The 20,500-nt window shown below is 35.7% G+C and overlaps 1 protein-coding gene across 8 annotated transcripts in view; it reads left to right on the forward strand.

The window, feature by feature from the left end:
- Positions 1 to 11,260: 11,260 nt before the first annotated feature.
- LOC310922471 (uncharacterized protein) overlaps positions 11,261 to 20,500 on the forward strand; it is a 29,395-nt gene continuing 20,155 nt past the window's right edge. For 5 of the 8 annotated variants that reach the window (XR_014592434.1, XR_014592435.1, XR_014592436.1 and 2 more), the window contains exons 1-2: positions 11,272 to 11,363; positions 18,814 to 18,950. Coding sequence is in view for 2 of the 8 variants with exons in the window: in XM_083883052.1 (XP_083739178.1) it covers positions 11,345 to 11,363; positions 18,163 to 18,243; positions 18,812 to 18,950 (239 nt within the window). In the remaining 6 variants the exon portion in view is untranslated. Of the gene's footprint in view, positions 11,364 to 18,162; positions 18,244 to 18,811; positions 18,951 to 20,500 lie in introns of all 8 variants that reach the window. The other 3 variants (XM_083883053.1, XM_083883052.1, XR_014592433.1) reach the window with 3 other exon arrangements.

The following is a 20,500-nucleotide window of genomic DNA, read 5'->3' on the forward strand; positions in this document are numbered from 1 at the left end:
TAGAAAGCTCTAAATTATGAAACTTTGACCCTGCTCATTTTTTCTTGAAGTCTTTCAATGAGATATGGGACGAAGCTGAACCTGGAGAAGCAGGTTGCTTCCAAAGGTGGCAGTGAGTGAATGTCTGGACTTTGGGTTTGACTACCACTCCCTTTGTAATTCCCCACTTTTCTGTGGAAATATATTCTATGTTATGATTATTCAGATTTATTTGATTTATTTTTGGTTTTATTTTCTTAATTTCAAAATCTATTTTTGCTCTCAGTTGGCTAATATAATGCTATGCAAGTTAAAATCTACATCTGTTTCACCAACATGTCCAGAGAGTAAATTTTGTGTGAATGGTTCTGTAATATTACATGAGGTACCATTGAAAGTGGATTGGTTTCTTAATTGAAAATCACTGGAAAATTTTAGGAAATTATTGAAAATTGAAAACTATTACAAAATTTTATGGGATAGTTCTGTTCTCATAATTATATAGTGTGTGTTCTTCTCACTGATATAAATTACATTTTTTAATCACTACTTCTGAATAATTAAATAAACACTAGTTCTGTAATGAAAGTGTCAGATCTGCAAACCAAAGAATTTAATATTTCAGTGTATATAAGACATTACCTTGACAATCTATACTGGAAGTAACATTGACTGTATATTCTGTATATATAACACTGGGTTGTGGATTAACAATGTTGCTGGTTTTTAAAGTCATTACATTTAAAATGTCTTTCTGTGTTTATTTACATTCATTTTCAAAGTCAAAAATACTATGATCCTATAGTCTAATTTCATATGTTTAATTTTATCCTTACTTCATTTTTATCTGGGTCATCTATGCTTCTTCTCCTCCTACCCACTGAAATTACGTCCCATATACTTCTGAGTCTATTGTTTGTTTAAAATTTAAAAACCCTGAGGACTACAAATCAATAAAATGTTAACTCTCTGATAAGTCTTATGCCATGAATAACAAACATCTTCAGTCAGCAGTTTGCAAACAAGCCACGGGCTAATATTTGTTTGTGTAAAGCATTCAGTGCAGAAGTATAAGGGATATTTTGTAAAAATAGGGATTAGTTTGCAAATTATTCTCATGCATGAGAAAAAGCTGGGATCGTCATATATTTAATGCACAATCAATAACTAAACCAGCTCTTGTAAGGATGCCGAGAATATTGAGATGCCATAATTTTCAGTGTTTGGAATTTGGGAATTTTTTTTGTTTGTTTCAGAGTTTTTTTGGGTTTTTTTTCAATAATTAAAAACAGGCAGGGAAAACCCCAGAAAATTAAGTTGTCGTGTTTAATTGCGACATGAATCAATAATGTTATGGGTAAAAAACAAAAGAGCAAAGCAATACTGATGAACACCCTTGGACTTGAACATCAGTTTCAGAGCTGTTAAATGTGAAATAAAAAGGTTTATTCTGGCCTTGCTGAAGTTTCTGTGGAATTTGTTTGTTGCATTGAGATAATTTTTTAGGGGTTTATTGAGAGTAAATGAGGGAATGGCTATATCTGCTTTCATCTCATTTGATATATCTTTTTGTTTTCAGTGTGGCACACATTTCTCATAGAAGCAAACAATTTTTCCCATGTCTGTTGAAGAAACATACTTTATATGGGAACCTGTGTGGGAAAATAAATGGAAAACAAATGGAAAATAAAAGCATGTCTGTGTCTGGCTTTTCAAAGTTCAGGAAATAATTTCTTTCTTTTGGTGTATAAACAAGAATAGTAGACAGAAAAGGATTTATGAGAAGGAGGAAAAAGACAGTAAGAGAAATGTAAATAAAAGGCAAGGTGTCCTCAAAGAAAAGTATCAAGAGCTTCAGTTTGGGGTTGTATTTCTGTGTGGATTTCATCCTGGTAGTTGAAATCCTGATCTGAAGGGTTTTAGGTATTTATGTATCTATATTTAATTTTCAGTTAAATGTAAATAATGATACAGTATTTACTGCAATTTTCACAGGGAAAGGTAGTAGGTATTTGCATGCAAGTTTTAATTCTAGAAAAAAAATCATTAATCATTGGATTTTAAACATATTGTGAAAGGATACCTAGCTGGTCCTTGAAATGGTATCCATGAATATAGGGGGTGAGATGGGGAAGTGCAGAAATTAAACTCGCAATTTAGAAGTCCTAAATGAAAGAAGCAGAATGAATAATTGAGTCACCAGCAGTAACAGACAAGGGAGGATGAGAAGTGCTGATGTGTTTCACTCTGCCACATGAAGGTTTTCCTAGTTGACAGCTTTCCTGTTCCTTGAAGTCACAGGAGGTTCAAGAGTGCAAAAAAAGGCATGGGCATGGCTATCACCCAGATAAAAGTTGGACTAGGCTTGGCCTTAGTCTCTTTTTCACTCTTCTATTTATGAAGGTCTCATCAGTGTGCATTTTGAGGTCAAATTGGATACAAACAATTACATCAGTGAGCATAAAAGAAAACTTTTATTTAATCTGTCTGGTTTTAAAATTTTTTAAGAGCTTCTTTTTTACTAAATTGTGTACTTCATTCCTTTCTATTTTAACTCTTTGTATTTTGTGATATGTGTTTTGAAGGCACTGCTATATGCATGACAGGAATTATATTATATACATGTGCTCCTCATTGTGATAAAGTATGTAATTATGAAATATCAGCGTTTCTCAAAATGTTCACATTTTAAACTGAGTGGATTTAATCCACTGATAGATGAAAAGTTCAGCTGTTAATTGCATTCTGCTGCTTGATTGGTATTGAATGTTTCATCACCGGTTGAGTTCTATACAATTCTTTCGGTGATTTATTGCATTTGATTCAGATATAAAGAAGCTCTTTGCTCAAACATAGACGATTTTGCTGTCCTGTGAACTTCAACTGCTCTTGGTGTAACAGAGAGGAATAGCCAGAGGAAATGTTGCATTTGAAACATTCCTATATTGTTTATTTTTTTCACTGTAATTATAACAAATATGTCACCTTAATAAACAAAGAATAATATGTATTAGTGTCTTACATAACATTTGTTTGTAATGCATCCATTTTATCTACTGTATTTCCTATATTATTTAAATTATTATTTAATCTTTCCAAATATTGAGTACTCAAACAACAATAAAGCCAGAGGGGTTTGGATTTTTTTTCTCTTTCTAATACCAGAACTGCTGTCTGATCTTCGTATTTTTTAAAGCAGAATTCATTATTTTAATCTTGTTAGTGTTCTGAGGAACTTCTTTATATAGCTCGAGTTTAATGTTGGTCCGCAAGTGTTATGTCTTAATATAAATGCCATCTGGTTCAGCTACATATATTTGTATAATGGCAACACCATGGAAAATCCTAATTCTGAGCAAATGCATTAAATAAGATCAGAGTACTTCTGAAGGTCAGGGTCCTGCCTGTTGTCAAGCACCAGCCAGTGTTTACCACAGAAGGAATCAGTTCTCTTGCATCTTTCTGTAGAAATTTATCTAACTGAGTTTTATTCCAGGGGAAATAATATAAATTTTCAATAAAGAAAACACTATAGTATGACAGCACTAAATGAATCATCTTCAATCACTTTTAAAATAGTTGATTTATTGTCTGCAGTTGGAGGCTGTAAGTTAAAGAAAATATTTTTTCTGTCAAGAATGAAATATAGTTCATATCTAAATAAAAAAATAAGTCCATGTCTCTTATCTAGGGAGAGTGTGTATATGTGAGTGCATGTATTTGTCATACCTGTAAATATGTAGGTAATCTACATGAAGAACACGTGCACGTTTTGGCCACATCAAAAAATACTCAATAAAAATTGCTTTTCTAAAGTAAAAAGAAAACAAATGTACTAACCTAGCACACACTAAAATAAAATCCATAACAGAAAAGAATATTTTCTTGGAATTATTCATATTCACACATCCTTCAGTGAGACTTTCATATATTTGGTGACATTGTGAAATGTCATTGAAGAAAAGGCATTTCAGTTTAGCCTTGAGCAAACATGCACGTACTAGAAGAATTGTGCATATGTAAAGGCTTTTTCTTCTTCCAAAAGGGACCTGGTTTTGCTATATTCATAACTGAAGCTAAGCTTAGGCTAGTGAGGTGCTGCATGATAAGAACCTGGTTAGCAAACACATTGAAGGGTCGAATGACTTGAATAACAAAATCCCCAGCAGTGTGTTTCAGTGCAAACTGCATTTGTACTCTGCAAGGAGATCAATGCTTCACCCTCATTGATTTTCGTCAGTGGCAGAACCAGGATTATGCACGATGTGAAACTGTATCCCCAGACATACTCAATCTGATTTCCTAGGCAGTGCTAAAAAGGCATAGTGTTGCCTGAAAACATAAGGTTAGAGAAGTGTAACATAAAAAAAAACTTGTACTTCTGGCAAGCCTGCATGTTAAATAGATTCATCATCATGTATGCTGGGTGTTACGGAAACCATTCTATAAAAATATTAGTTTGGCGCCATAGAGATACATATACATATATATATATATATATATATATATATATACACATATACATATACATATACATGTACATAGACATATGTTCAAAACCATTGTGGAGAGATACCAAAGAGAGAATTTGAAATGCATTTCATACACATCACTTTAAAATGTAGTATAGCTTTTCTCTGATAGACTTCAGCTTTATTGTAAACACATAAAAAGAAATAATTTCCTCAAAAACTTCATAGAAAGAATATAGTACATCTTCAGAACATAAATAACCTTGTAATTTACAATGTATGCCAGTTTTCAAAAAGTAATAATTACAGTAAAATATATCAGTGGGAAATGACAGCTGACAGGAGCTTTGTTCTGATCTACAATTTCCCCCTGTTTGTAGCTTCTCAGAGAAGCCATGGGAACACTATCATATACTGCTTGGCTATACTTCAGTTTGAACACAGGAATGAATTGAATTAGCTCAGCTCAGACTTTTCTTAAGCTATTTATTGATGGACATAAACCAACCAACCAACCAAACAAACAAACAAAAACTCAAACAAAACCAAAAACAAAACAAAACAACAACAACAACAACAAAAACCAACCAAAAAAAACACAACCAACCCCCCCCCCCCCCAAAAAAAAAAAAAAAAAACACCACAAAACAAAACAGAACAAAACAAAACAAAACAAAACAGAGGAGCAAGAAAGAGCAGTGAAGGCTTGAACAAGAGAAATTTTCTGTTCTCATTTTCTGCCATTCCAGTTTTTGGAGAAGCAAGCACCACTCCCAGAAACTGTAAGCTGCTTATGGAGAAGGGTCAAAATAATGCATGTCCTACAGAGGCATGTGTGTACTTTATAGATATTTACCTGGAAAATGAGCACTGTCTACATTTCATAATTTAGGATCACAGTAATTTCTTTCTGTCTGTGTTTATCAAGTGCCACCACTCAGCTAGGCACACATACACATCAGGCCTCGCATCATGCAAATTTAGTAAATGGCTACTAGGAAGCTTGAAGTTACTGCAAAATAAAAATTGGGGCTGATGATTCCATAAGGTTACTAATTCTTGGTTGAGCAAGTGGATAGGGCTTTTTAACTTATTTAGACAGGACCATGTGAGTGGATAGATAGAGCGACTCTTGAAGGCATTACAGAAAAAAATCCTGATTTCCTTAAACAGGTGAAGGGAGTTGTATGTTACTTGTGAGCTAAAGAGTGGCAAGCAGTACTCTGGAATACTTCTATCAAGTGCTGAAGATCTGAATAAATGTGATGAGAGTAAACAGTATCTTAGAAGCAAAGTGTTCTCTTAAACATGGGAAAGTACTCCTTCGTTTTAATGTAGTATAGACAAATGCCTAGACAGAGACCTCATTGTTTGTTGATTTTTTAGTCCTGGATATTTTAGTTGATACTGAATATTTGATCAGGAAAGCACTTTTTAGTCTTCTTGGCCTCTAAACATGAAATAAAATCTTCTGGCCTATGCTCTTAAATGTGTTTGTTGTAAGGGGGCAGATATATCCACATACTTAAGTACTTTAAAAAAATGAGACCTTAGTTTTCATACAAAACTCACTGTAACAATTGAAAGACTTTCCACTGCTCCCCGTTTATCAAGCTTGGTACTTCATTCTTGAAAAACCACTTTAAAAACCTGTTTCTAGTGTGACTCTAGTTCCATGCTGAAGGTAGACACTAAATCGGTTCACTGAAAATTATCTTGTTACTGAGAAAATTGCGTTTTTAGGACCTGATACACTTAAACTAGATGATATCAGTCTAAACAAACAATGTAAAGTAATTTGATTATGAATAAGTAGGAGGATGCACAGAGAAAACTAACACCATTGTTTAACCTCAAAACTATGGTAATAAGTAGGGTGATAGACATGAAACTCCAAATAATGGAGCTGTTATTCTAGCCCACCAGGCTGTCTCAGGGGACTCTTAAGTGGATTTGCTATGCCATGACTAAATGTAGCTCCAGTCCAGTATTTTGCATAGCCTAAAGTATCTTATTGCAGTGTATTCTACATTTATCTAACTGGATCTTTTTTAGAAGATAATACATTTTTCTAGTTAGAAAGGAGGCATATGTGCATGTTACTACATACGATTTATTTACTTGCATGTAAAATGGAAGACTCTTCCAGAAATAACTTCTTTGTGAAAAAGACTGCTAGTACAAGAATATCACTGTGTCTGTTAAAAATGAAAAGTATCCTTTTGAAAAAAAAAAGACAAAAAAAGAAAATATCATGAACTAATGAATGTACGCATATGCACATGTGTTTGTCTGAACCAAAGCTGATGGTAATGCAGAGCATACTCCAAGAATTATCTGAACCCAGTTTAGGTTGGATTCATCTACAGTGACTTGGCATTGACTGGTTACTATATTTCATTTATTTTTACAACAGCCACACTCTGCCAATAAAAGATCAAACAATTTTGGTTGCTGGGTTGAAGTTTTTAAAAGTACTTGATGTTACTCTTGAATCTGCTCTCAGTTACAGCACACTGAAGGGTCTGGCCCAGTGGTGGATCTAAAAATACAAACATAAGCTGAAAAAGCTGCTTCTAAAAGAGCAGAATGCACAAATCTGAAGTTAAGTGATTTTCACTCCACTCTATCTTGTTTAGCAGTTTCCAGTTCTGAAAGTGGGTGGTTATACAGAATGAAAAAAAATTAAAAATCTTGTTTGTGTACTGTGTCCAATTTTCTGTTGGCCTTTTACAGCAGGGAGACATACAATTACACTACGCTTAAAAAGCACTTAGATGAACTCATTCCAGCTTCCCATACATACAAAGTAGTGCATTTTTAAATAAGCTACATTAAAATGAAGACAGACAAGCAGGAGATTGCGTGTTGTGATTTTATTTTGATTACTGCAAGTTAACTTTTTATCTGCTTTTTTACTTCTGCCTAAAGTATTTAAATGCAGAGGACAAGAAGAGCTAAACAAACCAGCTTATTTGGAAAAAAAATAAATATATGTTCAGCTTTTGTCATCTTCTCGTACTGTTACTGCAGTATCATTTTTTGTTGGATAGAAACCTGATCTTCCAGTCATTCGTAATCATTAATATCCCTTTGTTTATTCTAAGAATGTGGGTCTCCTGGCATAATTCCAAGTTAAGCACAGTGAAAACCCTTGTAACAACTATAAGCCAGCCTAGTCCTCAGCTGCTATAGCAGGTGTCCACCCAGTGAAAGTTTCACTGTCCTTTTTTTTTAATTTCACAAACACCACCACCACCATTTAACTAACAGGCTATATATGGAAGCCTTTATATTTGAAAGCTACACAAGAGTGTGGTCCCATGCAGTGGTTATGGGGAAGAGCATTACTCTACTCCTGTCTCATGTCCTGGAGGAAAATTTCTTCCTTTTTTTATCCTGTGACTGGTTTTTTGCCCTCTCTATTTACTATCATGCTTCTCTGAATTAATTCCCTCAAAGCCTCCTGCTCAGCCTCATGGTCTCTCACCCTCCATATTTCACTCACCCCTTTATTAACATATACTGACCGTCTGCTTCTTCTCCTGCATGACCTTGATTCCTTACTGCCATCAGCTTTCCATCACACTTTCCTTGTTCCTACACCTTCTGCAGTTCCTCCTCTTCATATTTCATGTTCAGGCTCCCTTCCATGTCCTTTTGACTTCAGAGGTATGAGTGCACTCCTGGCTTTGCATGCCCTTCATGCCAGGTTCTCTTTGGGCTCTCCTGGATGGATTACTTTCCTCATGGTGTATTGGGTAGCCATGTCTCCTAAAAGCAGCCCCAGTGTGGGGACAGAAGCCTGAACGGAAAATTCACCCAGGTTGTGGCTCACAGAGGGCTCCAGGGACACGTTGGAGGGCAGTTACATTTGCTCTGACTACATTTACCTCCTCGTTTGTTCAAATGCAACATTCTTCATTTTAGTGTGCTGAATTTGACACTGCAGAGAAAGAGCATTCATTAATGTTCCAAATATTAGCAAAAAATTGCTACATATGGCTTTGCCACAGTTCCACTTTTTGTCTGATCAAAGCAGAAGATGGAAGGAGCAGTCCGCACAGACCACAGGTGGTTTAGCGATTCAAAGACACAAAGCCAAAGTCTGTATGAAAAATGTGAGCACAATTGCTCAAGTGGTTATTTTATTCATATATACGGCCACCTCAATTGCACCTGCACAGCAGGTTCAATTCACATGTGCAGGATAAGAAAATATGACTCTAACGACCAAAAAACCACCAGCTACCTGGCATGTCCTGCTCATAATGTACTGCATTAATGAAGGGAAGCTTCCCTTTACACAAATTGCCTTTGGTTGAAGCAACTTTCTCTATTCTGCCTTCATTTTATCTACTTAACCTCTTCTGCTTTTTAAGACTGCAAGAAAATCCTATCAAATTTTGTCAAAAAAGTATTTCTGAACTGCAGCTCAATTAACAGCCTCTATTTCCAATCAGTAATGCACAGGTGTTCTAGTGGCTGGTTTTAGTGATTTACAGTCATAGGAATTATACAAGGAAAGTCTTAAGCATATGGTAACAGTAAGGACCTCTGACTGCAGTGCATTTAAATCAAACAGTATCCTCATTAGCATCCAGGAAACAGAGACATCCTTTAATGTTCAACAATGCACCACATAGTGAATGGAAAGTTATTATGTCCCAGATGCAGATAATTTCTTTCACTTATTTTTTAGCTCAGTATGCAGTTAAGCATACCAGAGTAAATGAGAGAAAAACTAAAAATGCACATAAATAACCACACATGTCAAATGACACCAAGGTCCTCAAGTTCTTTAATTCCATAATGCTCAGTATTAATTATTCTCTAAATCTGTGCTGAGGTGTATTTAAATCTCAGTTCTAATATATTTAGCCTTATATTTCTATCATTACAGAATGTATTATAATGTCATTACCAGCCCAATATACATAAAGAAATTCTAGGCATGGAAGTGGTGATGCTGGAGACATAAGTTGAGATGGATTAGTTAATTGTTTTCTGTATTTTCCTCTTCTTCATTAAATCAATATCTGTCCTAGATGGCAGGAAGAATTTGTACAGTATTTGAGTCAACACAATGGATTTAACTCATAGGAATCTGACTGCATTTCTTAGGCCTTCAGTTATATCTCCTTGCAATATCAGTGGCCATAGAGCAAAAACTGGAACAGAACATGAAAACACCACATAGCCCATAATTCACATTTCTGTAAGTGGAAGACTTTCCAATAAAATTCAGACACTCAAGAGGTATGGAAACTGCTGTGGCTTAATAAAGTTGATTGAGTGCCTTCATCCTTTTCATATAGTACTGGTTGAGGGAGGCGGTTGAGGTGGGGGGAGGAGAGATAGAGAGGAAATTAAAAAACAAAACAAAGCAAAACAAGCCACCCTAAAGATTTACCTGTTAGCTCTCTAGATTTAATCTTCTGGAAATTCCCAAAAAGTCTACAAATCTCATAATACTGCAAACAATTAGAGATGGCACTAAAAGTAGTGATTGAATAATGTACTGAACTGAAATAGAGTGGTTGATTGATTTGGTATATGACTGAAGGCTTCTCTTTTCTGCAATCAATAACATAAACCTTTTCACTTTCTTGTCTCTCCTGCAGCTGCCTAATATTGCCTCTCTGCTGGGTGCTACACTGTTCTGGGAAAAGTTGCCCAATGTATTGTTCTGAGATTAGTTTCCTCTGGGACCCTGATTCTGCAAATAATTGCTACCAATCTTAGTGCCAGACAGAATGAAATTATCTGTCATGGAATTTAAGAAAACCATTTTGTTAAAATTATTTTCATGATCTGACTCTTAATTTTCCTTAACATAGCATTAGGAATGCTGAACCTTAAGTTATAAAAAATTTGCATAGCAGGGTTTTTATGTTAAGGCATTAAGACAAATAAGAACAATGAGGGATAGATGCCTAAATACATCATACAAAAATGTTCATTTGTGCCTAAATCTCTGCAGTGACTTGATACTTGTCTTGCCATGGTGGCTATTTGTTCATCTGACAGCAGAACAAGGTAACTGTGGATTGCAGGGAGGAAACTAAAAGAGCCCTTCTGGAGAATGCAGCCTGTTGAAAGACAGAATGAACATCAGCAGACAAATTAAAACAGACATGTGTGGGGCAAGAAAAGATTATGGGAGAAGGTAATACAACCCTGCTGTGCCCAGAAATGCCTTCTCTTTCCACCACAGTGGAAAACAAAGGTGAAAAAAAGTTACATTTTGAGAAGGTGGTAAGTGTTGGAAAAGGGGGTTTTGGTATGTGATTTTTAGGGATGCAAAATCATTCTATTTGAGCTGTGTGTACTCATATGGATAAGTTACAGCTGAGAATTTGATTTTTGTTGTGTGTTGATGTTGAGGAAGGTAATTAGTTATATCATCAGTCACGCATGCCTTCAACAAGACTTTCTATGAGAAAAAAAAAAACACAAACCAACTTTCAAGTCTGCCATCCATATTGGAGGAAAAATACTTTACCTCACAACAGCATAATCTTGTTCTGCTTAGTTATCCAATACTTAGCTGCAGGGAAAACTAAAAGAATTGTGCTGGGTTTGGCTGGGATGTAGCTAATTTCCTTCACAGTGGCTGGTATAGGGCTGTGTTTAGAATTGTGCTGAGCATAGGGTTGATAATACAGAGATGGTTTGTTATTGCTGAGCTGGGCTTACACAGACCCAAGGCCTTTTCTGCTGTTTTTATTTTCATGCTGGTGAGGAAGTTGGGAGTACCTGAGAGGTTGGGAGGAGACACAGCTGAGACAGGTGACCCCAACTGACCAAAGGGATATTCCTGATCATGTGACATCATGCTCAGTACAAAAAGCTAAGGGGAAGAAAGAGGAAGGGGGGAATGTTTGGAGTCAATGGCATTTGTCTATCCAAGTAAGTCCTACTTGTATTGGGTCCCTGCTTTCCTGGAAATGGCTGAACAGCTGCCTGCCCATGGGAAGTGGTGAATTAATTCCTCGTTTTGTTTTGCTTGTGTGCATGAATTTTGCTTTCTGTATGTACCTGTTTATATCTCAGCCCATGTGTTTTCTGGCTTTTACCCTTCCCATTCTCTCCCCGATCCTGTCAGTGGAGGACTGAGCGAGAGATTGGCTAAGCCTTGGTGTTGGCTGGGGTTAAACCACGACAGAAACCAAAACAAGTTGTTTTGAAATCCTTACTTTCAAGGTGAGGTAGAAGAAACAATGTTGTGACACTGGTCAAGCTGAAATGTTAAGCTGCTGTCAGGTAGAGTTGTAAAATGTAGCGTTCCCATTTATGTCTCAACTTCAGAGAAAGAAGCATGCTGTGACATAGTAAATATTTTGATCTCTGAGAACTTTCTTCAAATTTCAGAAAATAACCGTGACCTCTTTGTATCTTTAAACTACAGTCTGGATAAAATGAAATGAACATGGAGTTGAATTTAATTTCTGATCTTTGTCCAGCCAATCTCAACATTTTAACCTTATCTCTGTAGTTGAGACATCTGAAGAAAAGTGTCTAGGGAAAGCTCCCAGGTGGTGACTCTGTGCCGACACTTTGTGTGCCCCTTCAGTCATTTAGGTCTCACAGCTCAGCTTATAGCAGAATATTATCTAGACTAGAGCTTCAATGCAGTTTTCTACATTTGCTTCCTCCATTTCCTTCATCAGAAGCTCTGGCATGTATTTTATATGAAGTCTCCTTTGCACTGTCTGTGTTGCTCAGCGAAAAAAAAGGCATCATTACACTGAGTTTCGAATTTCTAGATATATTTCTATGGTCATTCCTCAGTACTTTGCTTCTAGTAGACACTTCCTCAGTAGTACTGGTGGAGAGGATTGTTTGTAGATTGTTCAGAATTTATTTCTTTCCCTAACTGCTTTCCTGACTTTTCTGGCTGTTACTAATTAATAATACTACTGATCTGAGAGATGCCAAAAATAGTTTGGATACTTTGCTTTTGACAAAGGAACTTCTTTGTCTGGGTAGAGGGAGACTCCTTAGTGTGAAGCCAGAAAAAAAAAAAAAAAAAAAAAAAAAAAAAGGGAAAAAATAGTTAAATGATTCCCTACTTTTACAGGGTAGCCCTTTGTTTGCTGTGAGTTCAAGTGTGTTTCAAAACAGCATTCACTTAGACCTGTCTTCTGCCAGCACCGTTTTTCCTTTCAACACTGAGCTCCTCATGTTGTCCTGCTGTTGCCACCCCTCTTTTGACTTTGCCTGTCTTCCTATCCATGTCTTCTGCTACAACATAAGAGCTAAGCCTGCATTTGAATTTATAGCTTGCATTTAATTGAAAGTTTTAGATGTTTGCAATGAGAAACTGAAAATTAAACAGCTGTGTCTTGACAGCTTTGGAAATGCTGCTCGTTGAACTCCCTGAGCAATTCAGAAAACATTTCTGCTGAAGAACAAAACATGGCTTATGTGGCTGTGTTGCAGCAGTTGGAGGAAAGTACTAATGCTATGAAGGCTTTATATTACTTTGCATAACTGGCATCGCAACCTTTGTTTAATATTCAAGCAAGATTATACAGATAAAAAAGGAAGGCAAGAGGGAGGAAAACTTAAGCAAGCTATGGTTAAGACAGTCTAAAGGTCAAAATTGTAATATTAAATAAATCTTACATGCTTTTATAAACCTTAATTTATTGTCTACGTGCAACTGACATTTTAGCTTTGGGTTTAATACCAAGTACTTCAAAGTATTCTTGTAGAAGAATAGTCGATAACCCTCTTACACAGTATAATTGGAATTCTGCATGTTAGAACATTTGGTTTCTGAAAGATTTTTGTAAATGTTAATAGCTGTCTTTTAAAATGGTGTAAGTGTGAAATGCTATGAAAAGCAAAGGTTTAAATGTCACCATGTCTATAATTTTCATATTGTAAAAACTAAATAAGCTTTTACAATATGAAAAACCTAAAGGCCTGCTGCAAGTTTGAAGATACAAGCTAGCTCATTATTAGTTTTTTGAAACTGATATGACAGACACATTTTTAAAAACTGTGCATTTTAGTCTAAAATGTAAAGTTGAACATTTAATTTTCTGTAAGTGTTACTACTGCCAAATCTTCTTAATTAAAATCCATTATCTGAGTCTGGCAATTAAAGGACTTACCTGGGAAGCCTCCTAGAGGAGGCTTCTAGAAGTATTCTCCTCATATGGACCCACTGGCACGCAAACTGAAAAGCTACTCATATTTGTCTTGGTTGAGCATTATGATTTGTACCTACTAACAGGGTGCTCTGGCATATCAAAAGAATGGGAATGGAAAACACAGATGTTGTAGGTAAAGTGTGCAAGCTTTTGCATTCCCTTGGGTGAAGCATGGTGCCTTGAATTTTGGAATACTAAGACTTGAAAAAAAATGTTTTTATAGCCTAACCCTCTACATTCTTTGTTAATAAAGTCAATAGCACAACAATGAACATGCCACAAAAAACAAAATACAACTATTTATGACTTATTTATCCTGCCATATTTCAATATATTTTAACAATAAAGAGGTTGCTCAAGACAGTCACAGTCTCAGCACTTCTTAAGTGTTACCAAAGGTATCAGTTTATCTTCCAGCCTGCCTAAATCAAAAGGACAATAGCATTTAGAAAACAAAAAGCCTAACACATTATAAAGAGCAGATAACATAAAGAGAAATCACATGAAGAACACCTTGTCCTCTCATGTGGGTTTTAGGAAGCCAAAAAATCTTTTCCTAACATACTGTAATTAAAAGAATTTACTCTAAGCAAAACAAGATAAGATAATCTTTGTGAGTTAAAAGAAAGAACTATTTAAAAAGTGTGTAATTTCTCACTGCCTAAGCTGATTTCTTTAAGTAAACTTATTTGCAAGGTTTTTATCAAAAGAATGCATTAAGAGTTTCCATACTTTTGGCACTTGCATCCAGGAATAAAACCTAAAGGGGACAGAGAGCACATCCTACAGCAAACAGCTTAGAGTGCAGGGGACAGGAGCACATATCCGAAGAGACTCTCAAAACTCTTGTGGTAGATTTATCATAGTAGAAAAGCTTCTGTAACTTGAGTTGCTGAAAAGTGCTAAGAACCTCCACACCAGAAAAAGTATGTGACATGTTGCAATGTTTTTTATCATACTGTGTGGATCTCAGGTCTGAAAATTCTGGGAATGGAAGGGGAGGCAGAGAGGAATCTGGGAATGGGGGCAGGGAGAAGCAGAAGAAAGCCTGTCAACCTTCGCATAGATAATGTCACCATGAAGGGTTGGGCAAAAAAGGGTGTTCTACAAGACTGGAATTAGTACAGCATCATAAGGTCTGCAGTTTAGTAGAATAGGTTTTCTGATATTCTTTTTCATAGCTTCTTATTACTGACTGCCATGTTGCTTCTATGGAACACAAGAGTCTGGATCTATTTTTGTACTCTTCTCATTGTCCTAAAAATTACCAAGAAATTATACAAAGAAAACAGGTTATAATTTTGCAAAGTATCTTGTACCCAGCTGCTCCAGAAAAGTGAAACTGTCAGACAGAAACTAATGCATGGTTATGTTAGTTTAGGTTTTATAAAAGATACTGACTAGACAATAAGCAAGAATCTGAGAGTTTTGTTTTTTCCATCAAAGAACGTTTAGGGCACCAGAACTCTCAGGTCTTACCTTCTCATATATATATTGTCATTAAAAGGGATTTAAGGTATATTCATTTATAATTTTCAGTGCTTTAATTCTCCTATTCTGTACTCATATTATCAGTCTAGGAATTTACAGCACTTGAAAATATATCAGACATCCTGAAAACCAAGCCACTGACCTTGTATAATGGCCCATTTTCTCCTGTAAGAAAATATTTTTAAAAAATTATAGGGGCAACATAAAAAATAGCTGCTAGCGCCAAGTTTCTTATTTACAATATCAAGGGAAACTTTCATCACACACAGAATCCCATAGGATAGTGTGAACATGCAGTAAATGTTAGCTAAAGTATATTATGTTAGAAAAGGACATTTGTTCATTTCACATCCTGAATGATGCTTGATTTTATGATGCCGTTTCTCAGTCTTTTCATTTTCCTTTTTTTTTTTTTCTAACTTCCATCTTTTCAGTTGAAGGAAATCATCAAATGACCTTGAAATCTGCACTGGTATTTTCCTGGCAGAGAAAGAAGCTCACTTTTCTCATTTGCAAAAATGAATAACAATTTGATCATTCTTAAAACTTCTAAAAGGTTAATTATGCTCTCTCCATGAGCACTGAACAAAACCCTGCTTTATCTCTGCCCAAATGAAACCACAGGGCTCTCATTCTCTCTAACTCTGCCTGGAGATGAAATCCTGCAAGCTGTCAATTAACTCCTATCAGCTCATAGATCTGTGTGAGCTGCAGATGATTTTTTCATCCAAAAACTATGACGGCTCTCATTTGCCAGAGCTGTTGGGTGACTTTAAAAAATTCACAGCAGGAAAGTGTTATCTGGCTTTGGGCTTGCTGGAGAGAAAAAGAAAGAGTGAGAAAACAAGAGGCAGAAAGGTCTTGGGTTATGGAGAGTTCATTTCTAGCTCTAAGATTTCCGTCTGCTTGCAAAACCCCACTTGAACTTGAATTGCATGTTTTAAACAATAATAGAAACTGAACATGGGCATGTACTAGAGATATGTTTCCTTGAGTGTTTGGGTTTGGTTTTGGGTTTTAGGTTTTTTTGTACTGCTGCAAAATAAATCAGCCACAGAGGAGATTATACTGACAAAGTACAGAATTAGTAGAACAGGCATCTCCATGTGAAGTATTTAGCCTGCTGATATTATTTCCTGGTTGAAAAATGGCTTATAATTTGGAAGTCAGAATAGTAAACTGAAAAGAAAGGAGTAAGAGACCATAAGAGTACTGTTTCACTTACTGTGCAAGATGAATGTTACTTCCAAATGAATACAAAAAGAAAAAAATGCACTGAGCATCCAGTGATCACTATATTTCTGCCCGCTTACTTCATTTTTGTATTGTAGAGTTAATTCTTGAAGAGTCAGCTACAATAACTTGCAACAAAGCCATAGGAACAGGGGCTGATGGCTCTGTTTGTTTTAAAAACTGGAGTTAAAGTAATTACTTTAGATCTTAGATTTTAGATCTATTATAAAGTGATAGTGTTACAACTACCATATGGATGGGACTTGGAAATCTGGGGTTTGCTCCTAGCCCTGCTTTGACCTGTGGAAAGCTGTTCATTCTTCCACTGTGGTATTACTGGGTTAGCTGTAAATATCAGTGCCTACTCTTGTAGACACACAAAAAAACAGCTCAGGTGTACCTCAGCATCCACTGCTAGACACTTGGATCATTCATTTAGCAACTTCAAAGAGCAATGGAAATTAAAAATTTTTACTGGAAGAAAAAAAAATTGATCCATCTCTTTTATTCTCAATTTCTGTAGATTAAAATGGAAGCTCTTAGGGACAGACACATTAAGACCTTCTTTTGTTTTCATTCTAAAAACCAAAAGAAGGCAAAAGTAAGTTCATTACTCTATTTGGGAAAACAATATGAGAGCTAATTTAAAAAATAAAATTAGTCCTGATGCAGGTCCACATTTATGAGATCTTCTTTTTCTGTTTCTTTCTTTTTCGAACTTTCCTAACATGATGAAGCTGCCACCTGGTAAATCATTCTCAAGGTTAGTTAATTGACTGACCTCAGCACAGAGCAGGATGCATTTTCCACCAGAAGTATATGAGTTATAATAAACTTTTACTCTGAATGTATTAGGAGAGTCCCACTGTTGTTAAATACACCAGGATTCCATCTAAGTTCTAATAATATTAATAAATGAGAGATTCCTGCACATTCTACAAAACTAAAATCAGCCTCAGATTAACAGAAAGGGGGAATCAATAGTAAAATAAAGTAAGCTAAAGGATAACTATATTGAGAATAACTTTTGAAAGAACAAATGTACCTAACAGAGCTATCTGCTAATGTGGTATCTGATTTTGGGAACAGTATGGGATTCCTTTTTAGACTTGCAGTTTATCTTAAAATTTTATTAGTATAAGTATTCTGATGTTTTTGGCTGTAATATAATTAGCAATGTGGAATGAAATTATGGAATTTTTTTTTTACGAATTTCTGAAACAGATTTCAATGTGATGTATTAAAATATCTCCATGAGACTTTATCTTCTTTTCATGAGGCAGCAGAACAAACCAGCAGTCATGGAATATATGTTGTTTATAGAGCAATATTCTTCCACTTCTTTGAAAAAGAACTAATGAAGGCTGCAAATTCACAATGATTTAATTACATTTTAAATGCACCAAGAAGCCGTAATGAAAAGATTTAAGCATCTTAATTATGCTATCAATATTACCTAATGCAGAGAGAAAAGGAAAATCTACTAGGCAGTAAATAACTTAAATGGCTGAAATAATGTGAAATATTCAAGTATTATCTGATTTCACTTTCCAGTTCTAAAAAGTAACCATAGAAAATTTCACCTTAAGATTCCCTGTAGCAACACATACTTTAAATTTTCAGAAAAAGCCCTGAACAACGCAACTGAGAGCACAGTATCATTTAACAATATTACAGTGAAAGAATAAATATGAGAAAATGGAATCCAATGTGTAAAACTTCTGAACACCTAGTAGACTGTTACATATTTTTATTTTTTGACTTGTTAGTCTGTGTATGAAGCAATACCTATTCTTGTTTTCTCTCTTGTTACTCTCCTGAAGGTTTTGTGTTCCCTTCCTTTCTGTTTGTTTCTATCACAGCTTTTCCAGTTGCAATGTATTTGTCCATGGCTACTTTCTTTGAGATAAGCATAGCTTAATTTCTACCTAATGTAATCAAAATTCAGAAAAATCAGTAGTATTTTTTTGGGTTTTTTGTTTGTCTTTTTTTTTTTTTTTCCTAGTTAATTAACAAGAAAAGTGACAGGAATAAAATAGACTAATATGAGAAAAACATCAAATACTTCAATGAGATAACTGTTTGAAAGTTTCATCTGCTGAAAGTACATGGCTGATCACTGTGGTATATGCAGCTCATTCGGTAATGGTGTGATTTTGGGATCCATAAAGTAAACAAAATCAAAGGTAGCATGATCAGGACAGTTCAGTCAGCTGAAATAGGTGGCTTTAACCAGTCTGGGAGCAAATCTGATTGTCCATTTGGACTGGCTGAGTGTCCAAACAGTTCATGGGAGACTCAACAGAAGCTGAGTGCCATGGGTTAAGCTATGCCCTCCAAGAAAAGGCCTGACCTCTGCCTGATGTTTTACATGTCAAAAGCAACCAATATGTACAGGGAACAAGGGAGATGTTTTTGTGTGGAAACTAATACTCCTTGCTGTTTTACGGATCTAAAAATTCTCCTCATTACAGATGAACCAGTCACACTGGAGTGCTCAGTGTGCTGTGTGTGGACAGAAAGACATCAACAGCCCACATGTGAGAATGCCAGCTCCTCTTCCCTTGTCACTAGCGAGCCTCATTCTCCCATTTAGTCATTGGATTTGCAGGTAGGTCCAGGCACTCATAGGACATTTCTTCAATACTAAATGTAGTTGGAGCTTTTAGGGGAAAAGAAATTTGAAAAGCTCCTGGGAGCCAAAAAGCATGCCTTGTCCTGTGGAATTAGCACTTTCATGTGCTTTCATCTTGAAAGATGGGGCAGAATTTATAAACAAGGACTCATATTCAAAGTTTGTCATAACCGGAGATGCAGTGGATCTGCAAAACCCTGCACTTGTATATGCCTGCCAGATGCAAACGTGGACTCATGTGAGAAGGTTTCAAATGTTTCCTATTATTTGCCAGTTCAGTGTTTCTAGCTATATGCCACTGCAATACCACCTTTCATGCAGAGCTGAAAAATGCTGGTGTATATTCAAGTTTTTATTTTGAATTAGCATACCATTTTTTTTTTAAATGCAAAGTGGGAACATATGTACCCCTAGGACATTTCTGCAAGTGCCATAAACAGAACTAGTAAGTAGACTCAGCTCTTCTGCCAATGACAAACTGGTTTTCCTAATTCACTATTTTTCTTGCTCTTGTGGGTTTTTTTGTCTAAAGGCATTCTGAATTTCAGATAATGATTTATCCAGATAATGATATATGCAGTGCTCCGTGTTTCTAATAAATAGCTAGATTTTTGGAATGTATTAAGGATGTAATCATGTTGGTATTACATTTCTATCCAGTTTCCATTATAATCAGGAGAAAATTCCCTTTGATTTCAAAGACAGTTCTATTAAACCAGGAGCACTTAATTTTTTAAAGCAATGTTAAGTGCTGCTGTTCGCTGACATTGTTTCCCAAACACCAATGATTGTTCACTGACCCAGATGTGAACTTGGTTTTTTCCTGCCTCTGTTTATAGATGCCTTTTCTCTGTTGTGCTTATCTACCCTACTCAGAAAACCTATTTGACTTTCTGGGATGTTGTGATGGACCCAATTAGAAAGCCTGTGAAAATTGTTTATAGCTGAGTATGTCAAAATTAGTATTAAAAAAGGCACAAAATTAATATTTACATAGATCAGGGACCTCTGCTTTGCATTCCTGCCATTACTCAACTGTTGCAAAGAAGTGTGATACTCAAAAAGGGGGAAAAAATCAGCCCACTTTGTAATGCCTAGACTTGGGAATGGATGCCATTCTCTGCAGCTCAGTACTTCAATATGACAAGGTAATGCACTATGTTTCAGAAATTCTCTGTCTTTTCCTAATGCCTGTCCATAATTGTGAACAAAGTTCCCTCTTGCAGGACACAGAGACCCTTCTGCCTAGCAAACAAATCCTCCCCCTTTTTTTTTTTTTTTTTTTTTTTTTTTTTTTTTTTTTTTTTTTTTTTTTTCTTTTTTCTTTGTGGTTGTGGTTTTTTTTTTTTTTTTTTTCAAGCTGACAAGCCTGTGAAAGCTGGAAAGGAAACAGAAACAAAATAGAAAAACAGGCATTCCTAGCTGCAGTCTGCTTCAGATGTAATGATTATGATTATAATCAACAATGACTTTTCACGGTACAGTATTTTTGACCATAATTGGGCTCTACATGAACTTGCTCTTAT

The sequence above is a fragment of the Zosterops lateralis genome, assembly GCF_965231275.1.
Source record: "Zosterops lateralis genome assembly, chromosome: Z".
Classification (NCBI taxonomy): domain Eukaryota; kingdom Metazoa; phylum Chordata; class Aves; order Passeriformes; family Zosteropidae; genus Zosterops; species Zosterops lateralis.